The following is an 18245-nucleotide window of genomic DNA, read 5'->3' as shown; positions in this document are numbered from 1 at the left end:
TTAATCATTAATTTCTCAGAAAAAATAGTGATGGCTTGTTGCCAGATTCCCTAGCTCTGGAGAGTAAAGATGACAACAACTGCTTTCTATTCTGAGTGACCCTTCACGTTAGGAGCCAATCAATTCACGTTAAAGTAAATATTCATGAAAATGCACTCTTCTTGAGAATGGGTCATTTGGAAAAAGTCTGTTCTGTTACAAATAGTGGAAGTTTATCTTATTTGCAGGTCACCTCCATTAGAGACTTGAATTGGAAAATAAATAAATACTCTTAAAAATTAAAAGGACTAGTGAAACAACTGTATCTTGTTTAAATTACTTCCTACTGATGGCATGAGTGTGTATTTGAGTTTTCAGTACTTTTTGTATTGAAATGTAGACTCATGTATAAGTGTGTCTGGGATAGATTTCATTTATCCGAAATATTTTGTGTGAATTACTGAATATTTTGTGTGAATTACTGTTTAATCTAGAAGAAGTTGAAGGACTGTACTGTGCCAAGCATGTGGGAACGGTAATCTACACTGCATGAATAATTTTTTTGTATTATCAGCCTGAGGAATATTCTCTTCCATGGGACAATAGAGTTAATCTTACTGTAGCTATGACAATATATTTTTAGTATCAATTAATTTTCAAACAGTTCAAGCTAAGCTTGTCTTTTTTTTTTTCTTCCCCCTAAGAGAGATGGAAAATTTACTGATGAAAAGGTTTTTAGCTTGCAAACTACAAAAGATAGTATGGTATGATGTGAATATGCTAGTAAACGTGGGAGCTTGATTCACAAGGTGTTTGTTCCTACAACGAGAGACTGCTTATGGGAGGTGCTTTTATCTCCTACTACTCTATTTGTATTTGAAGTCTCAATGTGTAAAGACAGCTGGTTAAAGTAATATTTTTAATGTTCAAATGTGGTAGAGTTATTATCCAGACTAATATAGGGTGATACCTAATGTTAGGATGCTTGGTTTTGGCAGAGAAAGTATGTTGTTGGTGTTGTGGCTGGCATGCTTTTTGTCTTAACGGTTGTATTTTTTATTGGCATTAAAAAGGGGTTGAATGACTTACTGGGCCTCTGAGCTTTAATCTCTGTGAGACCTCTATGTTGAAGGACAGAGGCTTCTTATGCCGTGAATCTGTTAGTTCAGAGGTCCTCTTAGAATAGAAGAATACTAGTAAACTCGCAAATTCCTCGCGACATTTGCTCTGGTCATGTGTGTTCTGCAGCTCTTTTCCTAAATGAACTTGTCATGGATTTTTTCTTAGCTTCTGCGCTGCTCCGTCTCCATCAAACAAACCAAGTTTTCTGGATTTTTATTCAAATTCTTTGCTGTACTCGATTCCTACAAGAAAACCTTTGTCGTTGTTGTTGTTGGCCTGTAAATGAACAGAGGAGGCCCGACCTCAGCCATCTCTGAATTCCCTCCAGTCTCTTGTGGATACTTTATAAACACTTCACTTGAAAGACTGACCTTATTTTATCAAGGAGAAAGTCTCATTTTTGAGGCTTGGAATGAAAGGAACGGCTGAAACTGTAACGCTGGTTGATATGACTAATGTGAAAGCTTTTGTTATGCTTTCTTCTTTGGCATGCAGTTTGAGTAATGCTAATAATTAGTGCCTTTGTTGTGAGGATTTGGGGGACCTATGGGGGTGGCTAGGACTGAAAGAGCAGTATTTAGTCAAGTTGTAGCCTAGAAAGACTCCAGTCTCACTGTAGCACAGAAGAACCAGTGAGTGGGGAAAGGGGGTTATCTGTCACCTAGTCAACCTTAGAAATAACCAGCCTTTCATTACCGAAGGCGAGAACAGCATAGGCTTTTCTGGTGGCTTATATTTGCTTGCAGCAAGGAATGGGAATGACACTACATCAAGTCAGATAAGATTTCACAAGGGCAAAGTGTTTCCATAGCAGTCAGATTTTTTTTTTTGTTTGTTTGTTTTCTTATAAGCAGTACTGAAAAGTCTGGTCTGCTTCATGTCCTGCACTTCAGTTAGGTCAGCACTGATGTTCTTTGATGTAAAGGAGTATGTTTTGTTGGAATAACCCCACAACAATCACAAACATAATAATCTTAAATGTTAAAGACTTAAATCTGTGCTGTACATAAGCTTGAGGTATATTTTAAAACAGTAACCAAACATAATATCCCTAAGGCTGACTTTTTTTGGACCTCTAAAACCCCAGTTTGGTTGTCTTTCAAGAGTGCATGATCCGTTAACATATCTTACTTTAAAAACTTTTCTCTAAATTTTCTGTGTGTTATTCCTATGAGATAAAACTCATCCCAGTGCCTGAGTTCTGCAGGTTGCAGTCGTCCACCAGAGCTATGTCCACGTTAGCAATTTGTTCAGCCCACTGACATGGATCCGTAGAGTGAGAAACCAAGTGCTGAAGACCTGGTGTCCACCCTGGATGTGTTTCAGGGCTTTTAGTTAAGTCTAGGTCTAGTCTGATCCTATGGGTTGAACATGCGCTAGTGATTGAAGCCGAATGCTTGGTGCGTGGGGGAGACCGCAAGTTGTACCTCAGACACGCTCCTGGTGTGCATCTACTTGTGTCTACTGGGTGTGAACTAACTGGTAGTAAATCTTATAGTAAACGATAGGGTCTTTCAGATGAAGTTCTGATTTTTCTGATCTTAGTTACAGCAGTGCCAGTCATGAATGGGTTTACATGAAATGTGTAAATCAAACAGCATGTGCTGTAACACAAGTGAGTAAGTTAATCCAGCCAGACTCACTCCATGTAATAAGGCCTTGCCTCCATCGTAGGCATCATGAGTTTTAACATGGACATTTAACTTAAGTTTAATTTAAAAAAAAAAAAAAATCTTAGAGCTGGTGAGCTTTCACAGCAAGTATGTCACCACCAAGGGTGGCTACCATGCTTCAAGAAGGCAAAGCCTTCTCCGTGAGCTAATATAGTGAGGTGTTAGTGAAAACAAATCTTCCCACTCTGCTAAAAGTTGCCTTATTCCTTGAATGCTTTTTTTTTTTTTTTAATTCAGCTGCTTATAACAATAGTTTTGGCTTTTTCCTCTGAATTATCATGTAATGATATCTCTGGAAACTCCTTAAAAACCACCTCTGGAAAGTAAAACCATCTTATTAGAAAGCAAGAGATGTGTAAAGCCAAGCAAACTTTTGGGGAGAAGGTGTATACATATGTATTCCCATAAATCAAAAAATTTAAAGGTATCAAACAGTGATGGATCGGTAGCCAACATCACTCGGAAAGGATTTTCCTTTTTAATTGTCCTATTTAAATCCTGGTTCGTATGCATTTAATATCCTTAGCTGTTCATTTGTACAAAGTTGCTTTGGGAGGCTTTTTTAAAATAAGTATCATAATGTTGTAGTTACAGTGTATTAGCAGATAGATTAAGTTGGACTTGATGGTCTGAAGGGAATATTTGAGGGTTGGTTTAGCATACTGACTAGAATGTCAGCTCTTAACAGTAGTACCTGAGTGTAATGCAGCATATGGGGAGTACTGTAGTAACATGAATTGACAAAATCTCAGAAAAATTGGGGAAAAACACCTAAACCGTTTGGTTATTCCTTTTGTAAGATCTTACTTACAGAGAGTAGATTATGCTGCATATCCATTTGTGTAGTCTCCTGGAGAACACTAGTAGGACATGTATATTTTGTATTTTTAGAAGTGGCTATTTCCCTACTAAACTCTTCTGAGAGAGTGGAGAACTTCAGACTTTTAACACGATCACATTCAAAACCAAAACTGCTTGCATAATTTTGTACGTGCAAGTAAAATTTTTTGAAATTTCCACTAATGAGCAATTAAAGGGATGAATAGTGGTGTTATTTCTGCACTAATTCCTCTGAAACTTACTGCCTTTGGAGTTTGATTAATACTGCATGTGAGGGCATTCTTTGAGTATCTCCCACTTGTGTATTCCCCAGTTTCTATCATATGATAGAAAATATGATTAAGTCAAAGCTTTAAACTTGTTTGTGTTTCCTTTCAGTTTTCTATGTGGAGGATATTTCAAGTAGCTGTGTTAGTCTTTGAAGCTATTGTAGACATGAAACTCGTAGCTAAAAGGATCTTGCAGTCATATGAAAGCTACCTTTTATTTTTATTTCAAAACTTAGTCTTTCTAAAGTTTATTTACAAAAATATTTAGAAGTTAACAGTTCATTTGTTTTTCTTTGTAGTTGGACTTTGTTACCAGATTTTGGGGAAAAAATTTGGAATTTTTGCAAGAAAATACTCACTGGTGCACTGGGACAGTGCGGCCATGCTAAACCTTGCATGGTACTAATGGGCTCAGTTGACAAACACGGGGATAAATCTCGCCTTTCTTGCCATAGGTCCAAGGAACTAATAAAGGAAGCAATCCTTGACAATGACTTCATGAAGAATCTGGAACTGTCGCAGATCCAGGAGATTGTGGATTGTATGTATCCCGTGGAGTATGGCAAAGACAGCTGCATCATCAAAGAAGGAGATGTGGGGTCCCTGGTGTATGTCATGGAAGGTATGGTTTAAAGTGCTAATATTTGATGTTGATCTATTTTGTTTTTTCACCACATGGAGACTAAAACATGGAGGGGGACAAAAAATCAAAGAAAGAGATTAAAGACACTGTCTAAATATATTTGTTGGGAAATTGCATGGACTGCTTTTGCCTTGAAAAAATTGTGCTAGACTTGTCAATCTCCCTGTATACAGAAAGGTGGTTAAAATGCATAACTTAGATCCATTAGAATAAACCTCTACCTACATATAATCCTTTAGCTTTGAGGTGATACCAATGGCTTGCTTTTAAATTAAGGATTTAAAAAGGAGAATGATATTATAGAAGTAGGAAATGAGACTCCACTGTCTCATTGACTAAGGAGAATATCTTATTTCCCTATGTTATAAGACGCTGAGAGTGAGTTGATAAATGTTAGTAAAGCATATTGGGAGCTTTTCAGCAGCAGTGTATCGTGCAACTAAAAACAGTGTTTTTCTGCCTTGTGCATGAAATAGGTGTAGTGCATGTAGTTTAGCACACCTGATTTGTCACAGTAGCTGCTGTGTTAGGGTTTTATTTTCTTTTGGAACAAGAGAGGAGTGAATATTCTGTTATTTTTTGGGACGCATCAGATTTCTGAATCTTATGACCAGACCCTTAGAGAGGTGGTCAGTGCACTGCTTCTCCAAAATGTTAGCTATTGCCATTTTGTATCCTATCCTTTCAAAATTCCCTAAATCTCTCCGTGTCTAATTAGACATATTTATATATTTTTATATGTGTGTGTTTTTTCTTTGTTTTTTAAGCAAGTATATGTTCTTCTGTATAAATTTCTATGCTGGATCAAACCTCATGTCCATCTACTACAGCATCCTTTTTCTATCAGTGGCTGGTGGCAATGAATTCTGACACTTAACGGCAATTTTCATTTAGCTAGCACAACAAATGAATTCTTCAGTTTGATGTGGTGCAGTACAAATGGGTAGATGTTTGTACAGTCTCCTTTTGCTCCTTACCGGAGCTGTCTGGTAGACTCGCAAGCATTTTGGCCAGAAAACATCTAAGAAGAATGGAGGTTTCCCTCTTGTCTGTGCCTTTTGAGCAAATACGGGAAAACTACAGGTTGAGTGTATATATATATGTGTGTGTGTACATGCAGAAAATAATTTCTTAAATTGTTCCTTTAAAGAAGAGGATTTTCAAGGCAGCAAAAGATTCTTTTAAACCTAATTTCCTGCCAAACTCTTAATGCTGTATAGTTGCAAATGCTTTCTGCTAGTTTCCCAAAACAGCTTTAATGTTCTGTCCTTTTAAGGTTAAGTCTTTTCACAGGGCACAGATTTAATTCCTTCAGCTATTAATATTTATACATTTTTGCACATTCAAATGGTATTTTGCATTATAAAGTAGTTAGTGGGAGATTCCAAAGCAAATCTTGATATGTTTCTACTCCAGAATTACATGGAACAATTTAGGTTTTTTAATCCTCTCTTTGAATGAGGAAACTATTGTAATGAGGTGCAGTATCTATCCTATCGCTCATAAAACAAACAAACAAAAAAAACTGTTGTTTTAAAACAATACTTGAATAGCATTTTTTCATGGTAGAATGTGTTAGGATGTGAGGATTTTATTATACAGTTCTGGTTCAGTCTTCCAAAACGCTGCCGATTCATGTCTGCTGTGTGGCTGGTTCCAGACATTGTGTTCAACCTTGTCCCTTGACAAAACCTTGTAACGACAGAACGCTTTCAAAATGAGCATATACTCATCTCCTGTTAAATGTCTTCTCTTCCTTTGGCCTTTTAGGGGCTTTATGGGCAAACCTCTTCTTGGTACAATTTTGGCAACTGAACATGGATGGCTTGGTGCTGGGATGACCCTTTACTTAATACATCTGATGCTGTACTACTCCTAAGTTTACCAGATGTTTCTAATTGTTGCTTGAAGCTCCAGCCCTCTGTTCTTGATCCCTGTCTCCTAAAATGACTAATGTCAAAGGCAGCCTCATGTCTTTCAGACTCTTCAGCTTATTCTTGTTCCTCCTGCAGCTTTCTACAGAGGAGAACAGGACTTGGCTCTCCCCCAGTCTTTCTCTTCGGTCTTATAACTTAATTTTTGATTATTTAGATAGCTCTGTAAATATACATAATGCTTTACAAACAAAATTATGAAGAGTTTATAGTCTATGTTTAGGCATAATGCAATGAGCGGTAATGGACCTGGAAGATGATGTTATCAATGGGTTGGATTATGGTTATGACAGCAGGCTCGTTTGTTCATTGTGGCTTATTATTCTGTATCTTCTCAGTTACTCAGAAAAACCCCACCAACCTATAAACGCTATTCTTTAAGAAGTCCTACTAGAAAAACTTTTCTTTATGAATCTTCTAGTTGAATATCACTACTTTATTTTCTCATAAATCCCATAAACACTGCAAATATTTCTTCCATGGATTCTTTTTTCCTTCCTTGTTTGGGCTTATAACTCTGATAAGTATGAATAAAATTGTTTATGTAGAGCATAACGGTTACTCTCATGCATGTTTGCAGTTTATGGTTCATTGCTTAGATACATCCTCTTACCAGAAGTCTGAGTTCCATATTGGTGATGTTTCCTTAGTTTAAATGAAATCGTAACTTAAGATGGATTTGAAAACATCAGTCACTTCCACTATTACTTGCCATTCTATCTTTTATTATTATGGAGCCACAGCAATCTCTGTTTTGAATTTCCCCTTACCCCTGTGAAACTTATTAGATGTGAAGACTACTAATCTTGGTGTGACCTTTATAACTATGTTCCCTTGGGATTCTGGTTCTTTTACCATGTGTGTTAAAATATACATCTGTGTGACACTTGCTGAGTTCAGTGAATCTTAAAAGCTGGATAGTGATAATTGCTGAGCTCCAAACTCTTACTACTTCACTCTGGCTTGATTATGCTTTATGAAGGTAATTCTAGGCTTGCTACAGCCCTTGGGGTGGGAATGGCCGTGTACTGTACCTTATTGTACCTGTTGCACCTTAGCAAATGACAACACACAGATTCAGGAAAAGAATTGTAACTCCACTTTACCATTCCCTATCTGGTTCTAGCAGAAAGGTAATTTGCTACTGGCCAATACTAGGTTTGCACGTACAGTCATTTTTATGCATGCATTTGCCCAACCATCTCCAAAATGCTATCGTGTAAGAGATGACTTAAACTTTGTATTATTTATCCTATTATGGCGTTCCTTGTATTAGTTTTCCTGCCCTCCTCCATTTCTCTTTATCAGAAGCCAGAGCGGCAATGGTAGGAACAGATTGGACTCTAGAGATGGAAGTCTGAGAACGCAGGAAGAAAATCTTTGACACATAATAGATGGAATAATGAAATGTATGAAAATGCAGTGCTGGGGAGGAATAAGTGAAACACAAAGCAGGAAAACAGATATTGGGAAACAGAACTGAGTTTTAGATGAAGGAGAGAAGGAAATTGAGGGAAGGGTACTCAGAGCAGAAATGGTGAAATAGTGATAGAGGGAAATTGGAATGAGGTAGTTTGTTCAGAGAGAGAATATTCTTATCTGCAGCATGCTGGATAGAAGCAAGTGTGGAGTTTGAGAAGCAGGGGCATGCCTCTCATGTGCCGTGGCTCAGTTGGATCAGATTTTGTCCAATAGTTTCAAAAAGCAAGAAGAAGCCCAACAGATTGAGGGACTCTTCATCCAACCCCCCCCCCCCGGCCTGAGATGCACTAATCTGGGAACTCACTTGTTTTTTGTATAGAATAGTTCTTAATGTGCATAAGGCTATGGGAGAAGTTCTGTTAGTAGTCTTCTGTTTTCTAAACCCAGTAACCAAGAACATGCTCAGTCACCTCCAGGAGAGGAGGCTTTCACAGTTCTGGCATACTTCCCTCTGTCCTGAACATGACTTTGGACTTTTGGGCTGGCTTTGTAGGCTGCTAAGTAGAGCTGATGAGAAGTGCATTTTGAGAGTCTGAAAAGTTTGTGCAAAAACTTTTTGTTGTTAAAAATAAATAAAAAAACATTCTGAAATACAAGTGTGACTTAACTGGAGACTTGCCTGGTTCCCTGGTGGGTTCCTGGGTGCTGGGCTTTCAAGAGGTACAGCCCTAGAGGAGCTACAGAACATGGATTGTGCCTGTGGCAGAGAGTCCTTCTGCTGGGTCCCTCTTCCTAGGACAGTCTTGCTGTGTTAAGGCAGAGAGGGTTGTAGGCATGAAAGCCCTAGGACTGCAATTTATACTAGATCCGAAGCCTTAGAAAAGCTGATTTGGCTGAACCTTTGAGGCTTCTGCACTCCTTGGATGGCTGGTCTTGCTCAGCTTTGATTCTCCATCTCTCTAAGGCTCGTTGCTTGCTACAGATGAGCTGAGAAATCCCTATAATTTCCAGCCTTCTAGCATCCTAACCTTAGAGAATGGATTTTAGCGTTTCAAGGACTAGCTCTTGAGATGTTTTGCCCTAGGGCAGCTGTTCCATGTAGACTAACTTGAATTATGAATTGCAAGGCCTAGAGGTGGGGTTTTGCTCATCTTTGAGTTCACATTTTGATTGGTTAGACTTTGTGGGAGCAAATAACACAATCCGGGTCTTAGGCCTGTGAAGGACTTCTCAGGACAGAGACCCTGGATCAGGATGTGGAGAGCAGGGCCATTGAAGCTGGCTGTTTATAGCAACCTGTGTTTCCTAAGCAGCTGGACTGCTGCAATTGTATGAGTTAAGAATTTCTCTTCCCCCCCCCCCCCCCCCGAGCTTCCCCTTATAAGACCTTTGGGAAGAAAAAGCTGGTTATAATGCATTCTAGAGGCAAATAGCATGTATCCATTTTCATTGGGCTGCCCTAATAAATTGCAACTTCAGATGAATTTTTCTTCCATAAGGTATGAGCTGGTACTTCATGCAGTTTTGAAATGGTCCTGGGACTGTGAACAACCCTCACCCCCTGCCCCCCCCCGACCCAAATTCCCATGTGTCTCTTAAGTAGCAAAAAAAAAATCGCTCAGGCTTTTGCATGTTATTTGAATTGGGTGAAGAGATGCCCATAATCTCCAGCAACACTCAAAAAGTTCCCTTGTAGCTCTGCTTTGGAGATGAAAATTTATGATGTAAGTATTCATTAATGGCCAAAGTTGCTGGCAACATCGAACATGCGTGCTCTGACCACCTACAGCAACAGTATTCCTCCAGGATGATGAGACTAGTAGTAGAGAGAGGGACAAGTGATGCTGACCTAGTCTCTGTGATGTCTTGAACTAGTCTATCCTGGCACTCTGACTCTGCAAGTAGAAACGATTTTGAGAATAAGATGAACCTAAAAGAAATATTATTGTTCTTATTAGAACGTATATTGTTCCAAGTGTGGCTGAACAGATTTTTTTTTGTCCTTAAAACAGTTTTTTTTCAGAGTCAGAGAAGATCATCTCCACAATTGTATTCTGCCTCTAAAATTAGTTGACCACTTTGGGGGTGGGAATCCAAGCTCTAGTTTTGCAGGTTTGCATTTATTGACTTAAAGCCTCCTGTGAGTGTAACTTTTTTTAAACAATTTTCTAAAAGCACTTAAAAATGTGAAAACCTCTTTCTTAGATGGGGAAAAAATGGCATTTTCATGCATCTAGATCTCTACCGTGTTGACAGCTTTGAGTTATGTGTGGGTGTTACCTCTCACTAATGAGGATAAATGTGATATCCCACATCTAAAACCAAATGTTTCCTCTTGTGCTCCCTCTCTGTCTGAACCTGTCAACTGCAGTATGTCATATTTGATGGCTGCATTATGAAAGGAAAATATATCTGCAAAGCCGTAGATAAATCAGGTGATAATGTACAAGTTCTTAGCTCTCATGTGAATAGCAGTCATGCCACTATAAACAGATGTTGTAATTCTTCTAGAAACTGTATTAAAGAGGTCTAAAGATCACTGCTTTTATGTTTGTTGCTATTCCCAGGTAGTATAGAGAAATAATAGTGAGCAGGGTGAATGAAAAGGTTTATTAGTCTTCCTACGCTTAAAACACTCAAATTAAATTTTTTTAGCGTTGTCTTTTTGTATTGGCAGTAGCTGCTGTAACATCTTCCTTTGACTGTTTGTTCTTCTGCAAATTAATATTGAGGTTATGCTTCTGCAGTAGAATTTGAGAACGTTTGAGCTGGAGAAGAATGACTCGTCTGGGTCCTAGCACTGTAGGATGAAACAGGAAGAATCGGCTTTAAGTGCCCATGTTGAGTAACAGCTGAACCTCCTACTTTCTCCTCAGTCTTTGTTTTTGTGATGTTTCCCTTTTTTATATTTGCTTTTGCTTTGTCTTCAGTCATGGATAGTCCCCCTTTTAAATTTAAAGGAGACTGTTTTCTACATCATTCTTTTGAACAGCTTCTTCAAAGCAATGAAACTTCTAATTGTGCCCTCCCATGAGACCGTTTTCTTGGGAGCGCAGAGATGTCTTGGAGAAGGAATGTATTCCTAGAAAGTGCATGATTTGCCAGGATTTCAAACTCAGCATTGACGGGGAAGACAAATAAAGTCTCTGTAGTCCTTTGAACTACAGGCAAGAGGCCCTGCAGAAACTGCCGTCAGAGGCAGCTGAGCTGTCTGGTCTCAGATGGATGAAATCCTCAGGACCTCAGAGGAACTCTTCAGTCTCTGGGGATCTTTGCTGTCAAATCAAAACTAAAGCAGGCTTGCAGATACTCTCTCTCTTCCTCAAGACATCGACTCACTGCTGCCTGCAGGTTATCACAGCCTTTGCCCGAGTTTTGTGACAGGATAAGATGATATCCATCTGTTGGCCAACCCATTTAGGCGCATAATCACTTCTGAAGGTCTCATGAAGTGCCTCACCCCTTTTCTCTGCCTCTTGCTTTTGGCACCTGCACAGGTAAGTGTTTTTCTAACTGGACAATGATCATGTTAGACTCTTAAATGCTATATATATATGTTACCTGCAAATACTGTATTCAGGTTGCCTTTGTCACCCTCCCTCTGACCCCTCTTTTTTTCCCTTTTCTAGGGATTACTCTCATAAGAATCTGGTTTAATGGGGCATAATTGCTCTTCTAGCCCTAGGGTCTTCTGAGTCGGTTCCTTTTCATCTCAGAGAGAGGGTTTGGTAGGACTTTTTTTTTTTTTTAAATGAAAGAAATGGAGATCAGAGACCCATTTTGGATTAAAGTAGGCTAAATGCCTTTGTTCCCTAGTGCAAGTCCAGAATAGTGAAATGGGGGCGATAACACTGCCCCCTCAGTGGGGAGACTGTGTCATATCTCTTGACCTTCACCACATCTATTTTCATATTACAATATACCCTACTTGCAAGAGGTCCCTGGGTTTATTATGAATTGCTATACTTGCCATTGCAAAGTCCAAATGTGTGATCTTTTCTTGGCCTTGTTGGTATTCACCAAAACTGTGAAGGTGGTAATCATTCATATCAGAAATCTGTTTTTGTAGCTGCTTGGTGAAAGAATGCTGGCTGGCTCAAATATCAAAATCTCTCTAGTCCAATCTCTCTAGTTTTTAGTTTATTTACTCTCTGGGGCTAAGAGCAAATATGCAGTTTCTGGCTCAGTCAATTAAGTCCAGAGTCACTGACTAAGCTCTGTCTCTGCTGAGGTGTCTCAGGCTAGTATTACGTTCTGAGATCATACTCCAAGAGATGGAGTTGACCCCCTACACACAAGGATTTGCCTGGCTGCGTAGCACGTGTTGGCATGTATGTCCAAATCATATCCTTGCTAAATTTTCTCAAGACCTCTGGCTCTTCAGGCTGCCAGGAAGCTCCAGCCTTCTTGATGTAGGACCAGACTGTCTTCAGCATTCTGCCAAATATATTCCTGGTGGCATAGCTAGGTCCTTTGCTTGCGCTTCCCTGCATCTCCCAAGGATCTTCAGGAAAGTAATGATAGGTGCGCCCATTGTAATCGGGGTTTTTCAAATACTGTTAAGGCAATTCCGGTTTTAAGACTTCTTTTGTCTTTCAGTATGAGTGTTTTGTGTTTTGGGCCCTACCTCAGTCTCCAAATCTCTTCCCAAGGGATTTGGATCTGTCTTCCTAAACAAATAGCAAAAAAATGCATCTCGTAGCACAGATGTTGGATGTTGGAGATGTTGCATGTTGGAGATGTTGCACAGATGTTGGAGAGCGCTTACTCTGTCTATAAGGAGCAGTGAGTAGGAAGGAATCAATTGTATGTTTATGGTGAAGTGGGATTTTCGGCGCAGCATGCCGACAAATCATTAGCCTGTGAAGAAGCTACCTTTCGCAGGACTTTCCATTGGTTTTGTGAAAACACACTATGGCAGCAGCTCCTGATTTGCCTATTAGGCAAATCACCTATGTAATATTTTCTGCTGCTTTTTCTTCATCATGCAGGTGGTCAGCAGTGAGACCAGGGTTTTTCCTGCCATCAGAAATACTGTTCCTCCCTGGATTCTTGCAGCCTTCCTAGATTAGCTATGCAAATCTTCATTTTTCTAGTGGAGACAAGTGGTTTAGTGGCCATCTCTCCTCTGAGAAATTTTTATGCTCTCATGGCTGATCCCTCCTCACATCGTGCATCTCTGAGATCACGAGGTTTCAAGGGCAAGACCCTGTTGTAAGGTTGTCTGGTTAAGACATTCTCTAGCCTAGATGTCTTCACACGGAAGATCACCCTCGTGGATAGCAGACTTTGGTCCCTCCAGCAGGTCCTAATAAAGACAGAAATATTAGTTATCTTTCCAAGTGTGCAAGGCACTTCATATTATCTTTGAGAAATGTTTCTGTGTGGGTGGTGTGTACTACTGCCTGGAGCTGTATGTGCATCTTTGCCTAAGCAATGCACCGTTGCTCAGCCTTTTCCTTGGAAAGTGGCCTTTGATGGAGCCTTTCTGCAGTCAGTGCTTTTGTAGGACTTGAAGAGTATCCCTCAGGCAACCCAGTTGCATAAAAGACTGTTCCTAAAGCTCCTTACAATATGAATGTGTTCGTATGAGCCAAAGGAACCTTCAGATGCACTGTCTGTATGGGTGTTTTCACCTGGCACTGGCTCCCCTATATCTCAGAGTCCTGGGGAAGAGCTTATGGGGCAGAGGAGTGAAAGGGGTAAGATCCCCAAAGACTGGGTGTTAGTAAGTAACCTCCCTTTCTGTTACAGTCGCCTTCTTGTTTATATTTCTCTTAAGGATTTCTGTGGAGCTGCCTCCACCTTCAACTTTGGAGAAGCTCAGATTTGTTTCTGATATTAAGCTGACACTTTGAGACTCTGTTTTGTGTCTAGTCTTCATATTTGTGAGAAATATGTTTAACGTTACGAAGAGATGTGTTCATCTTAAGGTAACAGTTTTAGTTTTGGTACTGTTTAGTTATTTCACTTGTATATTGCTCTACTCATAGTTCCGATCATGCCCTTGGCTAGATGTATAATTAGAAAAACCTCACCAGCTTTGTGTGTATGTTTATATAAACCGTGTCCTGATCTACTTGGAAATCCTGAGAATATTTCATTATAAATGATACAAATACCCAGAGAGTGTACTTGGGGACTGGCAGCATAGGAACAATAAAAAGACTTCTATGCCTTGGCAGTCACATACTTTTTCTTGATGCAGTGTGAAAACTTGCAGCTCTCGAAAATCACCATAACTTACACACCGAATCAAAGAAGCAACTTGTACGTTTCCCGCAGCAGTCTTATTCTAAATCTGCTTCAGCTTTTAACTGAGGACTTCATGCATCTTCATAGGTTTTTGTGAATTTTACATGTACAAAAAACCAGTCAGCATAAAATTGGAGCAGAAACCTGTTGTTTGGTCTTTGTGATGATTTCTTAACTATCACTTACGGAAATTGGGCATTATTCAAACTACTTCCATTTGGAATTACTACAATTGAGGTTAAAACTTTTTTCAAAAACCCCTTTTTTTCTGGAAGTAAAAACTTTGGTGGTTATTGGTAATAAATAAGTATTTATAACATAGTATTTTTACATAAATAGGTGAAATGCAGACCTGTGTCCCTGCTAACCCTCTATTAAAATGGTTTGATTTTGGCCTGTTAAGGACCTGCCCTATATGAACGCTGTTGGAAATATATAGACAGGAACACATTTTAAAATAATACATCAAATTATAAGTTGTTTCTAGCAGTCCTCCAGGTTAGCATACATCAAATGTTCAGCTGCTCTGTTCACTTTCTCTATGTGGTATTAGAGAGCCTTGCATGTAGCCAGTCTTAAATCGGATGTTCATGCGCTGTTTTCATACATAGTACAATGCGAATGCAAGTCTTCCACCATTATAGGTCTTGTTATTTTTTTTAATTTCACGGTATCTTAACAGTTAACTCTTCTAAATATAGTTATTTCCTCATACTAGTGACAGAGTCAGATGACTGATTGAATAATATGAATAATTTTCTCATTATCATGGTGACAGAGTCTTATAGGCAATAATTATGCTCCTGATTAGATATAGGTTGATATTTGTTCTGTATGAAGTAATTATTGTTTTAAGGCTCCAGAACTAACTCTTAGCACTTCAAATAATAGTAAAATAAGAACAACAGAGGTGTGTTAACATAGTGCTGTAATACTTCTTCAATGTGTTACACAATATTCTCATATTCTCATTACTCTTTCTCCTAAAAAATAGTTCCGAGACTGAAAGTATATATCTTTTCATAGTGTACTAGTTTCATATGAGTCATTAGCAAGATTGCTGAATCAGACTAAAACACGGCTTAGAAAAGGAAGGATTATCGTGTTTTTATAAGGACAGCAGGAACACTGCTAAAGCTTGGCTCATGTGACTGTGAAAGGAAGTTTTATAGAAATACAACAAGCACTAAAAGATGAGCTATGAAGCGGGAATGCTGTTGAGCAGTGTTCAGACAGGTGTAAAGCAATGCTATCCATGCCCTCTTTCCCCCTTGGATGAGCACAGGGAAATGCCTGCGCTGCCAGCGAATGCCTGTCCCACCTGGCGTGTAGCTGCAAGGCTATTTCCATAACAGCATGCAGAGCTTCTCACTGGTTCATCTGAGCAAACTACACTGAAGAGTGATTATTACTTTGGGTAAATTTAGTAATTAAAGCTTTTTTGCTTCTTCTGACAAAGAGGCTGAAGAAATGGACTTTGCCAGCTTTGGCAGGGTGGTTGGTGACAGGGCTGCTTGCAGCAACCTGTGTCTTGGTGGTGGCTCCTGAGCACCCAGTTTTGTCCTCGCTGCACTGATGAACATCTCCTGAGGAGGCTCCCCTACTCTTCCTGCTGCATGCAACAATTTAGTAGCATCAGATAATTCACGTTGGAAGGGACCTCAGGAAGTCTCTCATCCAGGCTCCTGCTCAAAGCAGGGCCAGCTCTAAGGTCAGACCAGGTTGCATAGGGCTTTGTCCAGTTGGATCCTGAAAGCCTCCAAGGACGGAGACTGCACAACCTCCTGTGGCGTCCTGCTCCACTGCTTGACTAAGGTGGTGCATGGGGTGAGCAAATAATCTGTAGCCCACCCATGTTGATTATGATAAACTGACACCATGTTGATTATGATAAACTGACACCATGTTGATTATGATAAACTGACAACTTTTTTTAACTTATTTTATGGTAAGTAGTGGCAAGAGAATGTACTCCAACTTGAGGATAGTGATTGTGTAAATAATCCTTTCTGAGTAATCAACCCCTGACCTGTGGTTACTTTAAGCCAATACATGTTTCTGAGGGAGGGGAAAACCACAATCATATAAAAGCTAATGATTTTGGTTATATCAAATACTTCCTTGTAGCTATTTAAAGAATTAAACAAACAAATGAAAAAAACCAAAAAACCACCAAGTTGCTTGAGGTATTGCCATACTCCCCTCAGTGGAGAGGAGGGACTGTACAGTAAAATACCTGAATAGTTATCTCATGTGTCTCTCACCTTTTGGGTTCTTCAACTGGGGCTGTCAGCTCTACCTTCCCAATTAGATTCAGATGAGAAAGAACTCCTGGCAGGTTCCTAAACTGTCTTTAAATGTTAGTGTGAAGATGACCTGAAAATATTTTCACTTTAAAAATAATGCCTACCTTTCTCTGAGATCTGTTCGTATTCACAGTTATTTAGCACTCTTGCAGTTTTGTTTATCGTATCTTGGAACTTCTCAGAATCTTAAGTTCCCAATTTTCAGTGTAATATTGAACAAGGCTGGAGCAAATTCAGCAAAGGCTGTAGTCCTCATTGCTATGGAGGAGTATTCAGAATTTATCAAAAAGATATGGAGTTCGGTAAAGGCGTTTTTACGACCTGTTTCTTCTGCAGAGAGCCAAACGCTTATTTTCCCCTCATCTTGTTCAGAGAAGAAAATGCATAGGGGTAACCTCTATAGAAAGATTCCCAGAATGCAAGGAACATAAGGAATGTATATTTTTCCTCATATCAGATCATGTTCTATTTATTTTTTATATTTCTGAGTGGCTATGCAAAGACTGCTTCATCCATAAGCAGCATTATCTAACCAATTTATTTTGCAAGTAAAAAGACTCATTCATTTTATTAAAAGCAGCTGAAAAAGGAGGCACAAATGTGTCTCTCATCTCCCCCACAGTTCCCTGATTTCCTTTTACTGAAACGCCCACAACTCAGATGTAAAATAAAAGGCCTTTTCATCATAATAGTATACATTAAAGTGCCTGGATTTTGACCTTTGTTTCTGTCCAGTAAAATACATGCCTATATAATTTAGTCTGTGTGTAGATAGAAAGACTCTAGTGTTAGCAATCCAAACTATTATTAAAGGAACACTTGATGCAAAATGTTCTCTTTTATTAGCTTGAGTTTGATTCATTTTTGGATTGCTTGTTTACTTTTAAAGCTAATCTACCAAAAAAAAACCTCCCCCTCCCCCCCCCAAAAAAAAAAATCTATCCAAGCCCCATGTCCTTTTATACTGCTCTAGGATGTCTAAAGCAAGTTGAAAATAAGCAGTTTGAGGATGGGGGAAAGAGAAAGGTTTTATGCTTGTTCTTTGCAATGAAAAGTCAGGTCATCCCTATCTTGAGATTTCTTTTTTTATAATCTGCAATGAAAAATAAGAAAGTGCAAAGAGGAAAACTGAGAAAGGAAGAGACTTTTGGTCTCTTGAAGTCCAAGATCTCTAATACTTACTTGAAAAATGAGCTAAAACAGAGAGGGAAGAAGTCACTTCAAGCTGTCTTGGTGGCTCTCTGCTGCCAGGTGAGCTCACTCAACTTCTCAGACTGACTCTCCCATTCATATTCAGCTCATACCATACAATTACTGAGTACTCAAGGCCGCTTCCTAGGGTAAAGCATTGCAAACACCATTGCTTTTAGTTCTTCAGTGATGCTGGCTGTTCTGCATTTGATGTGAATGGTAACTTGCAATCACCACTGTTTCATGTATAGAGGAGGAGGTGGTAAAATGGGGAACGCCAATAGCAATTCCTCCGTAAATCACGGAGACAAGAATTTAGAATTTATCCATGTTTCTTAAATGCTTCACCTTGGTTGAACACCTTTATCCCAGGGAAATTCAGGCTAGGTTCATCTACCTCCTCAGGTCAATGGAAAAACTCCCGCTGGTTTGTATGGTGAAGACTCTTTGCAGACCAGAAATTGGACAAAGCACGAACTGCGATGTAAAACAAAAGAGAATATAATCAGTTATGTGCAGGGATTTTTGATTGCATTCTTCAGCAAAGTCTTTGGTGTTTCCCCCTTTTGGTTTAATGTGCCGGTTCTAGTCTCAAACTTCGGTGTAACCCT

The 18245-nt window shown here is 39.3% G+C and overlaps 1 protein-coding gene across 4 annotated transcripts in view; it reads left to right on the top strand.

Moving 5' to 3' along the window:
* Positions 1-18245, top strand: part of PRKG1 (protein kinase cGMP-dependent 1) — a 543168-nt gene that overhangs the window by 68051 nt on the left and 456872 nt on the right. For all 4 annotated transcript variants that reach the window (XM_068951109.1, XM_068951107.1, XM_068951111.1 and 1 more), the window contains exon 2: positions 4339-4505. In XM_068951109.1, the coding sequence (XP_068807210.1) occupies positions 4339-4505 (167 nt within the window). The remainder of the gene's footprint in view (positions 1-4338; positions 4506-18245) is intronic.

Source organism: Struthio camelus, chromosome 7, assembly GCF_040807025.1.
Source record: "Struthio camelus isolate bStrCam1 chromosome 7, bStrCam1.hap1, whole genome shotgun sequence".
Lineage (NCBI taxonomy): Eukaryota > Metazoa > Chordata > Aves > Struthioniformes > Struthionidae > Struthio > Struthio camelus.
The sequence above is the reverse complement of the archived record's forward strand: the minus strand, read 5'-3'. Positions and strand labels throughout refer to the sequence as shown.